We start from the raw sequence: 14,538 nt of genomic DNA, 5'->3' as shown, positions 1-14,538 counted from the left end.
TATTTTGTACATGGCGAAATTCAGGGCTGGTTCGCCAGCTTACTGGATTATAAAGCGCTCTGTCAATTTAGGGGGAAAATAATGGATTTCAAGTGCGCCTTATAGTCTGAAAATCACCGTGAATAAGAATTTTGACGATAAGTTATTAATATATCACAATGATCTGCAGTTCCCATGAATGTCATTACTCTCATTTTTAAAAGTATGCAACTAAAGTATCAAAGCAACTGGGTCGTGTTATTGTTGCTAAGTTTGTCACTTCAATGCCAGGCACCAAAAGGACAATGAATTTAAAAAAAAAAAAAAAAAAAAAAAAAAAAAAAAAAAGAAAGAAAAAGAAAGAAAAAAAACTGGACATGGCTCAGTAAAAAAGATTAATTGGTTCATCCAATGTGGGAAAATGCACAAATGTCCACATCATCACTTTCCCTAAAGGATAACTCTGGGGTTTTACAGTCACAGACCACTCCAACAGCCAATACTTATGAAACGAACACTAAAAAAAAAGGTTTCTATATTCAAAACCCCTCAATTATATGTAATTGTAGAAAAACCTGGCAAACGCTCGCCACATGGGCTGGTGTGTTGCAAGCTGAGCGTGCATTGTGACTAGACTTTTTCATTGGGACGAGCACATTCGAGAGGGAAACCTGAAATACGAGACTGAGTACACAAGAGGGTGTTTGGGGGAAAACTGCAGTACAAGGAATCAACAGTGATGAAAATATGAAGACAGAAGAAAAAGCTAGGATTAAAAAGGGGATGACAACAAACGAAACTGGAGGAAAACAACAAAAAAAAGAGGTCCCCATTCCTTTCACTATGTCTTGTGGTGCAGGGTTATTTTTAGAAAATGCAATGCACTGTTGTAAAGGCAATCATTTTTGCTGTGCCATAGTAATCACTCGCCATGGCATCTCTGTCAAAGTGCACACACTTAGTACACTTGAGAAAGCAACTATTTCTAGGGACCAGTACCCATAACAATATACTGTACTGTAGATCAAGGGAAGTTGGAAATAGCAGTGACCGAATTCATTTTTTCCTATTTGAAATTGATCTCCACACATCTTCACAATACATATATACATCAACAAAAACCCTTACTGCAATTGTAATTCAACAATTACAAACTGATTACGGACTGTACATAAAACTAGGATTGGGTATTGTTTGGATTTTTATCTAATACATGTTAGCACTTGGTACCTTTTTAAACGTTTCAGGTACTTAAATGGTTCCTGAACTTCAACAACAACAACAAAAAAAGATGGAAACAAACTGCCAAAAAACTGTATCCAACTATTTAATGTAAAGTTCTGAATTGAATACAACTTAAGAGTAAATATTATATATATATAAATTATAATTCTATGCACATAATATTAACAAATCAATCACTGTAAAAGGCTCTCTTAAACAATCGGCACGTAAATTAGAAATACTTTGGCACCGTTCCAACACAGAGCACACTCTCTCTGCCTGGAAACAGAGTTTAGTGACCTATAAACAGGCCTTGCGTACGACTAAAACCAGATATTACTCATCCTTAATTGATGAAAACAAAAATAATCCTAGGTTTCTGTTCAGCACTGTAGCAAGGCTGACAAACAGTCACAGCTCAATAGAACCTTATATCCCAACCACCCTTAGCTGTGATGACTTCCTAAAATTTTTTAACAATAAAATCGCAACTATTAGATATAAAATAAATGAATTACTTCCAACTATTAGGTCTGATAAAGTGCAGACAAAAAATTCAGAATCTCCTATAAACCCCTCTAAAATATTAAATAACTTTACCACTGTAGACCAAATTGATGTAATTTCAATTATAATGTCCTCCAAACCATCAACGTGCCTCCTAGACCTGATCCCAACCAAACTCTTTAAAGAGACCCTGCCTCTAACTATTGATATTATCTTAAATATAATAAATACCTCATTAGTTACTGGCCACGTACCGCAGTCCTTTAAATATGCAGTTATTAAACCGCTTTTGAAAAAACCCACTCTTGATCCTGATATTTTGGCCAATTACAGACCTATCTCTAATTTACCATTTCTCTCCAAAGTCCTTGAAAGAGTGGTAATTAAACAGCTCTGTCAGCACCTACAGGACAATAGTTTATTTGAACATTTCCAGTCTGGCTTTCGAGCTCATCATATCACTGAAACTGCATTAGTCAAAGTAACTAATGACTTGTTACTAGCCGCTGACGTTGAATTAGTCTCGATCCTGGTTCTGTTGGACCTGAGTGCAGCCTTTGACACAATCGACCATAATATCTTATTGCAGAGATTAGAATGTGACATACGCATTAGAGGAGCAGCCCTCTGCTGGTTTAAATCATATTTATCTAATAGGTACCAGTTTGTCAATGTAAACCAGCAATCATCACCGTACTCTAGGGTTAGTTATGGTGTGCCGCAAGTATCGGTCCTCGGGCCCATCTTGTTTACGCTGTATATGCTTCCTCTAGGTAATATCATCAGAAAACATAGCATTAACTTTCATTGTTACGCTGACGACACACAACTGTATTTATCAATTAAACCTGAGCAGATCAGGCAAGTGGACAAACTAAGCACCTGCGTCCGAGATATAAATACCTGGATGAGCACTAACTATCTTCTACTTAATCCTGAAAAGACAGAAGTCCTTATATTAGGCCCGAAAAGTGTGAGAGACTTTTTACCTGCCCAGATAGTGCCTCTGGACAATGTAAGTGTAGCCTCCAGCTCCACAGTTAAAAACCTAGGAGTTTTATTTGACCCTGACTTATCGTTTAAAGCTCACATTAAACAAACCTGCAGAATGGCCTTCTTTCACCTGCACAACATAGCCAAAATTAGAAATATTTTATCTAAAAGCGATGCAGAAAAATTAATTCACGCGTTCGTTACATCGAGATTGGATTACTGTAACTCCCTACTTGCAGCTTGTCCTAAAAGTTCCCTAAAAGGTCTTCAGCTTGTCCAAAACACAGCAGCAAGACTTTTAACAGGAACCAATAGAAGAGAGCACATCACCCCTGTGCTCCAGGCCCTTCACTGGCTTCCAGTCGAGTTTAGAATTAAATTTAAAATCCTCCTTCTTACATTTAAGACCATTAATGGGTTGGGGCCATCTTTTCTCTCCGATGCTCTGGTTCCATACCGCCCCAACAGAACACTCCGCTCTCAGAATGCAGGTCTACTGGTAGTTCCCAGGGTTTCTAAGAGTACTGTCAGAGCTAGAGCCTTTAGCCACCAAGCCCCTGTTTTATGGAATCAGCTTCCAGCTAATATTAAAGAAGCCGAGACAGTCTGCACATTTAAGATTAGATTAAAAACGTTCCTATTCAGCAAAGCTTATGGTCAGGCTAGTTGAAGTCGGAGTAGACTCAAAGTTTAGTCTAAGCTGCACTAGAAGCTATAAAGCTTGGGGAAGTACAGCCACTGAGTTCTATCTGCTTTTTTCTCACTCTACCTACCACTTATCTTACTTTATTTCTATTTTCTAATGTTAATATCTAGTTGTCTAGTCTCTTCATCACTAGTCACCCGGTGTCCCCTTTCCCCCCTCCCCTCTGGGGAGGGGCTATTTTTCAGCTGCAGCCTCCTGACTGTTCGGACCCCAAGCTGGATGGACGTCCTCGTTGCTACCCCCGTCTCATCTGGCTAGATGGACCTCTTCTTGTTCCTTTACTCCACCGCATTTTTTACGGACTGTAACTTCGCCTGCTAATTCCCATTAGCGGTCCTGGGGCTTCCTGTCTATCCGTCCTGGGAGTGGATCTCTCCTGACTGTGGTACTCCCCAAGGTTTCTCGTTTTCTCCCGAAGACTGGAGTTTTTGGAGTTTTTCCTTGCCGACATGGAGGGTCTAAGGATGGGGGATACCCAGGACTTGAATTTATTTATTCATCTTTGTTGCTTCGTTTGCTGTTTCTGATTGTGTATCCTATTGCCTCTGCAAAGCCCTTTGAGACAATATTTTTGTGATCTAGGGCTATACAAATAAAATTGAATTGAATTGAATTGAATTAAAACAAAATTTACATAACATAATTTGTTTTTGTGCTGCCTCACTTGTGGATAGTGTCACTGATGTCACACTTGTTTATGGAACAAGCGGACGTGGTATTAAAAAAAAAAAAGAAATGAAATGCACAAAAATATTTTTATTTGGTCCACAGGTTCCTTCAGAACCAGTAACAATTGATGCCAGGTTGTGGTACCCAACCCCACTTAACGCAACTGAAATAGAGCTATGATCTTTCCAAATGCCCAACCAGAAATTTAATTTGAGTTTATAAAAAATACTGTAATAACAATGTCACGAATAATATCCTCACTGACACATCTTATTTATATGATAGGGATTTATTTGTGTCAATCGGAGACCATCAGTCAGAACGAATCAAATTCACGTGTGGAGTCCCTCAAGGGTCAGTTCTTGGACCACTCTTATTTAACATCTATATGCTTCCCCTAGCTCAGATTATGGAACAGTATGACATCTCCTATCACATCTATGCAGATGACAGACTACTCTATATTTCTGTGTCCCCACATGATTATAGTCCCTTAGTCCCCCTGAGTAATTGCATTCATCAAATCAATCAATGAATGTGCCAGAATTTTCTAGAGTTAAATGTGGAGAAGACAGAAGTGATCATTTTTGGGCCAAAAAAGGAAAGGTCAAAGATAAGCAGGCACCTTAGCACACTGTCACTTACAGCTACAAATCAAGTCAGAAACCTTGGAGTAAGTATTGACTCAGACCTAAAATCTGATAGTCATCTATAGTTCGTCACTAAATTTGCTTATTACCACCTAAAAAAAATATAGCCAGAATTAAGGGGCTTCTGACTCAAAAAGTCATGGAAAAACTTATGCATGCATTCATTATTAGCAGATTGGACTATTGCAACGGTATATTTACAGGTCTTGATAAAAAATCAGTCAGGAAACTGCAGCTAGTACAGAAGGCTGCAGCCAGAGTCCTCACAAATACTAGGAAACTGGACCACATTACACCGGTTTTGAAAATGTGAGTCAAAGGATAGACTATAAAATACAACTGCTCGTATACAAAACACTTAATGGCCTTGGACCAAAATACATGCTTGATTTGTTAGATTCCTATGAAACATCTAGACCCCAAAGGTCGTCTGGAACCGGTCTCCTGTATGTTCCAAGAACAAGAACCAAGCAGGGTGAGGCAGCATTTAGTTATTATGCTCCTCGTCTCTGGAACAAGTTACCTGAAGGTCTGAAGTATGCTCAAAGTGTTAGCTCCTTTAAATCAGGGCTAAAAACGCTTTTATTTAGCACTGCATATCCATAACTGTCTACAGTATATAATTCAATCTATTTGCTTTCTATTCCTCTTATGCATTATTATTATTATTTTTATTTATTTTTATTTTTTCTATTCTATTCATGATTAAATGGGATTTTATGTATAATTTTATTTCCTATTTCGATTGTCTTTGTTTTTACGTCCTATTGATTTTAATGTGATTTGTATGATCTCCATGTGATGTAAAGCACTTTGAATTGCCTTGTGTTGAATTGTGCTATATAAATAAATTTGCCTTGCCTTTTCCAAGTTAAAATGTAACATTTTTTAAACTTTCTATTAGAAAATATAAAGCATCCTACCAGTGATGAGCTCTCGAACCTCCATGTCATTGGTCTTCCTCAGGAGGCGGACGAGGGCAGGAATGCCATCACAATTTTTGATGGCTACCTTATTGTCATTGTCCTTGCCATAGGAGATGTTGCGTAAGGCTCCACAAGCCTTGCGATGGACCTCAGATTTGGGATGGTCCAGAAGCCCCACCAGTACAGGAATTCCCTTTAACTGGCGAACATCCTTTTTGATTTTATCGTTTTCATAGCACAGATGCTGCAAGTATGCAGCAGCATTGGACTTGACAGGGTCGATGGGATGGCCTAACATAGCAATGACCTCTGGTAGATCCGGATCACGCCATCGAGGATCTTTACGAATGCTGTCGATTGAGGGTGAACGTCGACCGCCCATACGGTCCAGGCTGGCCATACTGCCCCGCTCCGGTTGTGCCAGTGGTGCAGAATACATGCCATGGATGTAGGGGTGGCGTTCATCAATCAGCTCTGTATCAATGGGCTCATCTGGGTAGCCTCTGGTAAATACAGAAAGCAAGGGCAGTGAGGATCAGAGGGATGGGAGGGCTAAATACAAGGTTACTGCAATTTGTCTGGGAGCAGAATTAACTCATCAGAGAGAGAGAGAGACAGAGACAGCGAGAGGGAGCAAGACAGAGAAACCGAAGCCAATGACTAATGAGGGGGTGAAAGAAAGGTGAAACGATGTGTTAGGTAGGTGTAGTATGCATTGAGGAAGATACAAACACTGTATGAGCTTTCAATTTGCTCCTAATCAATAAATAAAAAGACAAGTATTTGATTAAAAAATGGTTCTCAATCTCATAAAGAATAATAGTGCAGTATAGTGTGAAAAATTTCGGTTCAATCCCTTTTCTTACGATAAAAACATTGCCAATGTAATGAAGTTGAAAAGAAATCAAATGGCATGCTGAAGTGAGTGTAGTGCCTACTAGAGCCGTTTGGTTTAGATTACCGTTACCGAGATGGTTCACGATGACCGATGTAATTTTGACCGACCATGTCGGTAAATTCGTTTTTTTAAATGGAATGAATAGTCTTTTCAGCCCACTTTGACTAAGTGTTGTTCAGCTATGCTCATTCCCCTTTAAGAAAGCTGCCAGTGTGCTTACGTGTGAAGTCACGTGGCTATCAGGAAATCAAACAAACAGGAGCCTGGTACGCTAATGCTAGCGGTTAATGCTACAAGTGAACGTAATGGAGTCAGATAATAGTGAACCGGCCACAGGCCTTTCGAGTATAGCATTAGTCGACGCTCGTGGTGTTGGTGCCAAGAAAGAAGTCGATGTCTGGAAAAATTTGGGATTCGAGAAGGACGACGAACCATGGAGCCCTACATCAGTTTGACATTCCATTTCATAGACAACATGTGGGAGCTGCTGGATAAAGCCTATTTCTCTGACGACCACAAGGGTGAAATGATTGCTCAGGCCGTGAAAGACATGCTCTCTACGTGGGACGTGAGGACGCCATTACCACCTGTGACAGCGGCTCTAACCTCGTCGAAGCGGCTGAACTTAATGAGTGGATTGGGGACAGACTGCATCTAGCAATTAGTATGTCGCGTTATTTTGTATCTGTGTGTGTGTGATTTCTCTGATAGCTTTCATGATGGTACAGCATTCAGCATAAAGTATAATCCAAAAGTGTAGCCTATGATCGTTTAATGGCCACAGCTATTTTTCTGTATGTGCTTGTTTTGTTCTGTGTCATTACTGCCATCATAAAATCTTAAATGTTTCATTGGCATAAGAGTTAGAGCAGTATAGCTTAATGTGTTTGTGTGTGGGGGGGTGCATGTGTGCGTGCGTGCATTTCAGAAAATGCTCTGGGAAAAAAAAAAAAAAAAAAACAGAAACCTTGAAGTAAACACTTGTGTTGAGTAATCATGTCACAGCAGCCATTAACAAAAAGTTGTCTGATACTCAGTCCTCTGTTTGAAGTATACAGTTCAAGCCCCTCTTGCTGTAAGTCATTTGTGTTACAAATTAATGACATTTTTCCACAGTGGCCATATTGATATTCATAATGTTTTACATTGTTCATGACATACATGCTGTTATAAATATTCATGCTTAATTGTTTTTTAGATATTTTTATATACTTAATGTTTACACTGCATGTACGATTGTTAAATATGTTGAATTGAAAGCTGGTAAATACATCAACGAGGAATGGTAAATTTGTATTTCATGCATTGATTCAGATTTTCAAATTATATAACAGTCCACTTGGGCGAATTTATTGTCATTTATCGTTATCGAGGTAAATCTGCTGAATTTATAGTGACAAGTACTTAAGGCCATATCGCTCAGCCCTCGTGGATACAACTGTCTACTCTCCCGTAGCATAAGTACTATTAACAACTACATACAACAAGACGCATGTTAGGAAGTGTGTAATATGTATTTTAATGCTTCTTTGACATCCTGCAATTCATAAGTATTCAAGGGATTTCATTTGTTTGTCTGGGGAAACGAAGACATCTGTACTGTCCTCCAGAGATCATGTGAAGCTTCCCTTTTCCTCACAACATAGGCTGGAATGCAAAATTAAATGTAATAAAACGATAAAGACTGTTTTTAATCAATGTATCCCTCAGGATTTCACTGCTAGTGTCAGCTTTGTAACAGTACCATTACTATCCTTAGGATAAGGACTCAGTACTTCATGCTGTCAGTGAGGGAAGTCCTCTGGGGGAGGAATAAGGGAGTTCATTGAAGGGTCCCTCAACCAATCTAGCATATCTAGCACATTACTTCTGTTATTTATACACTTTTCACATAGTAACAATATAAGTGGGTAATTTTCAAAGCATACATGCAGTAATTTCCATCTTGTCTAAGCACAGATTTTGTACAGTAAGCTCTTAAATGATCGTGTACTTGAATTGTTGAATCAAGTTCAATGATGGAATTGGATTGTACAGTACATTAACAATACAGCTAAAAAATAAAGTTTAACTACAGGCATGTGAAACACTTTGAATTACCTAGATCTCTACATAAATTGGCCATAAAATGTGATCTTATGAAAGCCAGAAAACTAGACAGTCATATAGTAAATATTCACAGTGCATAGTGGGTGAATATGTGAACCCCTGTGCTAATGACTTCTCCAGAGCTAATCACTGTTCGAGAGCCAGTAAACCTTAAGTCTAATCAATGTGACGAAATCAAGATGTTCATTAAAACACACACCAGCTTTAAATTTACTATTCCAGAAGCATTGCCTGATGTGGATCATGCCTGCCACAAAACAGCTCTCCGAAGATCTAAAATTAAGAATAACTTGTAGTTAACGATTTGCAATAGTATCTTTATCTAAGTCTTGAGGCTCATCAATCCACGGTAAGACACATTTTCTGTAAATAGAAGACTATCAGCATTTTTGTTACTCTCTGTGGAAGTGTATAGAGGAGAATTCCTCATGAGTTCCATGTTAAATATGTCTTGCATGAGAGGAAAAAGAGGTAAGAGTTCCATGACCCAGCTCGTTGGAAATGTACTGAATTCCTCTGATAATATTTCCGTCCCAAAGGCCCCGCAGTAACACACCATCTTTTATGGTTAGTCAGATTATAGTGGTGGGGGAATTGATACAATGCAAATTGGTGAAGGAGTGAAATAAGATATTAAATCCCCAGTTGAGCCAGAATGGAAAAAGAAATTACCAGATAATGAGGGAAGAACTATGGCAGTCCACATGCATTTGAATGAGAGGAGGAAAGTGCTGAACAACTTTGGGTGTCACAAGCAATATTAAATGGAACATACATTAGTACATAGCCTGTGTTGTTTATGTTTGATCTTCATCTCATGTTAATGTAAGACGACCTACAAAGGACGTCTTTAGGCATCTTTAAAATCGACAAACAACTAAAAATCTACTTAAGTTTAGCTATATGGAAAACGCTTTTCACACACTGAATGCATTGCCACTCAGCATGTCCTTAGGAAACACACTCCCACTCGCTGAGGTCATCTCTCAGGTTTTATTTCTGTGTTATTGAAGGATGATGGAAACCATAACAAAACAATCTTAGCATCCTTGCCAATGAAACATTTTTCACTTAAGTCTCTTTTATACAGCATATCTTTTTTTCACAGTTATCAACCATGTTTTCTCTCATATTTTCAGCACAGATCAGATGAACACTTGCTAAGATCTTGGCCGACGTGACCGGGCTTTTGGTTAAAAAGACACCATGTGGATTATTGACCGGAATGTCGGGATTTGCATTTATATTGGCAGCATTGTGTGCGCATGTTGGGGTGTATTCAGTAGGACGTGAAAGGGCTCTGATCTTTTGGCTCTAGTATGATTACGGTAGATAATGCACTTCATGTTGATAAGGATACTAAATAATCATCTATAGTGCCCACTCGGGTACCAATACATTACTGATCTATTTTCAAGAGGCAGGATTTAAGTTACATACGGTTTTGCATGTGCTGTTTCCTTTTTCAGTTTAGATCACGAGTATCAACCTCAAAGAGGGTTAATATTATGAGAGAGGGTTTTGTTCTTAAAGCAGGTTGCAGTTTTAATGCAGATTAGGACAAAAAAAAGGATCTAAAAGGAATGAAAACAATGCAACGTTTCAAGAAAAATTACCGGTAAATGAAAGGCATAGCCTATTCATAATTAGGGTTGGGCATCGAGCATCGATGGGATCCGGGACTAAAACTCAGATTTTCAGTTTAGATTCTTTTATTTCGATTCCAAGTTTCAATGCTCTGCCAACCGGAAAAAATAGCTGTCGAACACCACGAAGAAGAAGCCACATGATGCGTGTGTTTGACTTGATTTCTTACTTGATTTCAACCATAGACACGGTGCCGCGGCGCTCAAACGTTTGGCTCAACTTCACAAAGAAATATGACCATTCATCTCAGTGTAACATTTGCAACACAGCTATATCATGCAAAGGTGGCTGCTCGACCAATATGATTAACTCATTCACTCCCAGCCATTTCCACCGGAGCAAGGCGCTTCGCTCCCGGCCGTTTTACTGGATTTGGACTGATTTTGCAAGGCCTACAGAACATTCTGTTCTATTGCTATATAAACATGGAACCCACCAAAAGAAAGATTACACTCTCTTTCTGCAGAAAAAAAGTTAGTTCATATCTTTTTCCATTCTTTAGAAATCAGCATTAGAAAATAGCTTAGTTTGAGCAATTTTCCAATTTCTGATGAAAAAACAGAGAAAATGAGCTTTTTGCAAAAGCATACATTTCAAACATAACTTTTACTTTAACACAGCTAATTTTCGCTTTTGTGACACCACAAACATCTGAATAATGTTTTCGTTCTACAAAATAACATAAACAACAAGACAAATAGAGCTTTTGATCGCAAAGTAACAATTTATTTACACATAACTAAACTACTGTTGAACTACAGTATTTGCGCACATAACAACAGGGAAGGCTCTCGGCTGCTCCCGGTTGAATGAGGTGGCTCCCAGTAATCTGATGAGTCCGGACCAAAATCGGTCTCACTTTTTTCATCATCTTCATCGTTGGTTTCAACCTTGGGCTCAGGGGTAACGCAACATGAGCTCCGCAGAACGCGTGTGGAACCTGACGCTGTTGTGGCCGTCACCGTCTGTCTCATCAAGATAGATTTTTTTGAATCCTTCTTTGACGATTGTTTTGTTTTCTTTTCAAAACACTCCTCCAGTGTTGTTTGCCCTTTTTTTCCCGATCGTTCTCCACATTTTTCTCAAATTTTCATGCGTCTTCACAAGGTCCCACCAAATTCCGTTTCCTGACTATTTTTCTTCACGTCCTTTCTTGGCCTGAGATGAGTTCTTACAAAATGCGCTACTGTCCTCCAGTGGCCAGTTTTATTGCTTTAAAATGAGTTTTGAGCATTGTGCATTGCAGTTTGGGTGCAAGAGAACCTAGAGATGCCTCTTGTCAAAAAAAAAAAAAAAAAAAAAAACGTAAAAGACGTATTTATACGTTTTTGGGAGCAAATGAGTTAAACACCTCCGGCTTCATGGAATACAAGTGCCAAGTAGTGCATAGCTGAGTGCCGCATATTTGACGTGCTGCGCCGAACCTCTAACCAGTGAGAACCAGGTAAATAAAACAATAAATTACATCTGTCTTCTGCTGCCCCCACGACCCGACCCCGGATTAAGTGGTAGACGATGGATGGATTGGTGGAATAGTACGAAAATAAGTTGTATTACTACATTGGGCTAATGAAGCCATATAAGCAGCTATGTACAGTACGTAGCGCGTTGATGCCTCCGTTAAAATCAACAGTATTAAAAGATCATCAAATTTTAATCAATACAAGAATTTATACTAATGCTTTGTCGTAGCTCCCAGCTAAGGTATATGTATGTAAAGTGCATAGCGGCTCACAGCTACCTAACCCATACGTAATATTTGTGACTTTCTCGTAGCAATAGTACGACAAATCTCGTAGTCCTTTTTTAAAATTGATTAATTTGGCCCTGATATTCTGTCGTATCGAGGTGCATCATTAGGGTTTTTTTTTTTTTGGGTCACGTGCTTCACTAGTGATACGTGATATTTATTTATCTACTGTGCTCTGAGCACCAACCACCAGCTGTTATGCGTTCAAGCTTCATCTACACCCAGTGAACGTGTGTTCTCCACTGCAGGAGACACTGTCTGTCCGGAACGCTTACGCTTACTTGCCTGTGAAGGCATATATGATCATTTCCCTCAACAAAAACGGTTTCTGATTTTATACTGTACCCGCTGCTAATCTGGACTGGGTTTTACAAGTTGTATTTTTCTTTATTTTATATGCTGCACCTGTGGGTGCTCAATAACATGTAAAAATTCCTTCAGCATAAGACACTCTAAAACATAGGCAAAAGAATATGTTTAAATGTTTTCTCCGTGAGTTTTTGAAAAATATCTTTGTGAAAGTGCACTCCTGTGGAAAAAAATTTCATTATATTAAAGTTCAAAGACTTTTTTTAATTAAAAGAATTGAATCGAGAATCGTTTGGAACCTGGAATCGAAACGTGTAATCGGAATCGGAACCGTTCAAATTCAAACGATGCCCAACCTAATTCATAACACAGCAAAGGTCAAATAAAACAAGGACAAGAGAAATCCTGATTTTTGTCAGTCAAATGTGACACTGAGCAAGACGTAAAATTAGACATTTTGGGCATTTTCTAACTCCAGACATGACTGATGATGATGATGATGATGATGCCTGAAAAAATGCAGAATGTCATACACTCAGACAAATACACTCATGTGAAGGTTTGGCTCTTGCATGGATAATGCTCAAGTCTTACTGCACACTTCTGTATGGGGCCCATCTCTGGACTAAGTATAAAAAAGCCAGTCTGCAAAGGCTGCAGGTGGCTTACAATGATGCATTGCGTATTCTCTTGAGTAGGCCACGATAGAACAGTGCAATAGAAACGTTTGTCTCTGCCCAAGTGAACAGGCTGTACTAAGGAACCTAATGTTTGGATTTCTCATAAGACTTACCGATAATAAGTCTGGAAATGGAATCAATGTGTCACTCACAAATATAAAATTCAGCTCCACACGATTTCAGTGTGACATATAGAAACACGGGTATGGTTGCCTCTTGAAATTCTGAAGTTTTGTTATTATTGTTATCATTTTTATTTTTTGGTGTGTTTTTAAATGTTTTAATGATAGTCGACTAAGTTTCGGGAATACAGTTTGAATTGAATTGAATTTAAGAAAAGTGCCTTTCAGGGAACTGCATCATAGAAAGTGACTATGATGGTGGACTTTAGTGTAGTAGTCATAATTGGAACACAATCCGCAAAAACTGCATCAAGGCAAATGGATTTTCTTATTTTAATCCAAAAGGCCTCTGGAGTTCCAATTTTTAGGTGAGTCCCTCTATTCATGCCTCAGTGGGTGTGTTTCCAGCGGGGTGTTGTTGTATCCTGGCGTGGCTTTTGGAATGACTCTCCTGCATACCAATCAGTCATTCAACTTGTGAGAGGCACTACAGCTTGTTAGAGCTCCTCATTTTGTTTTTAAAGCAATTTTTGGTGGGGAAAGATATCACGACATGGCTATAGGCAGACAATAGGTGACATTTCAAACGTCCTCCTGTATTTAGGAGCGCCTTTTGTAGTTTGACAGATTCTGCTTCTTTTACATCTCTTTGCCAATCTAAAATTTGGACATTGTTATTCTCAAATAAGTGTCCTTCTTGAGATGAAAAAATGAACCACAGACTCTTTGACCCAAGAAAGAAGTCATTTATGGCATACTAGAAACACCTGCCTCTAAACAGACGAGGCAGTTTGAGGCGCTGTTTGCTGATAAACATGTCCTGATCACCTCAATTTGAAAGTGAGAACTAGGTATACACCACCAAAAACTCCCTATTGGGAATTTCCCAACACACGCTACTGGGAACACACCCACAGGACCATGAAAAGAACTAGACATCAAGATGACAGATCTATAAATTAGTGCTTCAGAAGATTTTTGGATTCAGTGTAAAACATCTTCAGCAAACAAGACAGTCTATTTTGCATTATTCAACTTTTGTGGATGAGTGATAAGACTGGATTTTTAGTCAAGCAAATACTATAATGGCGCTCTGTTAACTAATTCTGCAACAAATATATAGAATACTGTCGTGAAGTGTTAACCGTTTCACCTTCCTTGGATGGAAAAATTGTCCATGACATTTCTGAATGGTGAACCTCGAAGAATTGGAAAATGTCAAGATGTTTTCGTCCCTTTAGCATTTGTGAACATTTGAGTGAATGTCTCAAATAAATCATACATATTTTCTTTGAATTATAGATGGCTGTAGTTATATGATGCAGAACTTCTGAAAAAGCAGATTGTCGAAACGACAACAAAACAGCAA

General features: G+C 38.7%; 1 protein-coding gene across 3 annotated transcripts in view; it reads right to left on the bottom strand.

Annotated features, from left to right (window-relative positions):
* arvcfb (ARVCF delta catenin family member b) overlaps positions 1–14,538 on the bottom strand; it is a 346,624-nt gene that overhangs the window by 86,623 nt on the left and 245,463 nt on the right. For all 3 annotated transcript variants that reach the window (XM_057831628.1, XM_057831631.1, XM_057831630.1), the window contains one exon: positions 5,652–6,157. In XM_057831628.1, coding sequence (XP_057687611.1) covers positions 5,652–6,157 — 506 coding nt within the window. The remainder of the gene's footprint in view (positions 1–5,651; positions 6,158–14,538) is intronic.

The sequence above is a fragment of the Corythoichthys intestinalis genome, chromosome 3 (genome assembly GCF_030265065.1).
Source record: "Corythoichthys intestinalis isolate RoL2023-P3 chromosome 3, ASM3026506v1, whole genome shotgun sequence".
Classification (NCBI taxonomy): Eukaryota; Metazoa; Chordata; class Actinopteri; order Syngnathiformes; family Syngnathidae; genus Corythoichthys; species Corythoichthys intestinalis.
This window is presented reverse-complemented; position numbering and strand designations above follow the sequence as displayed.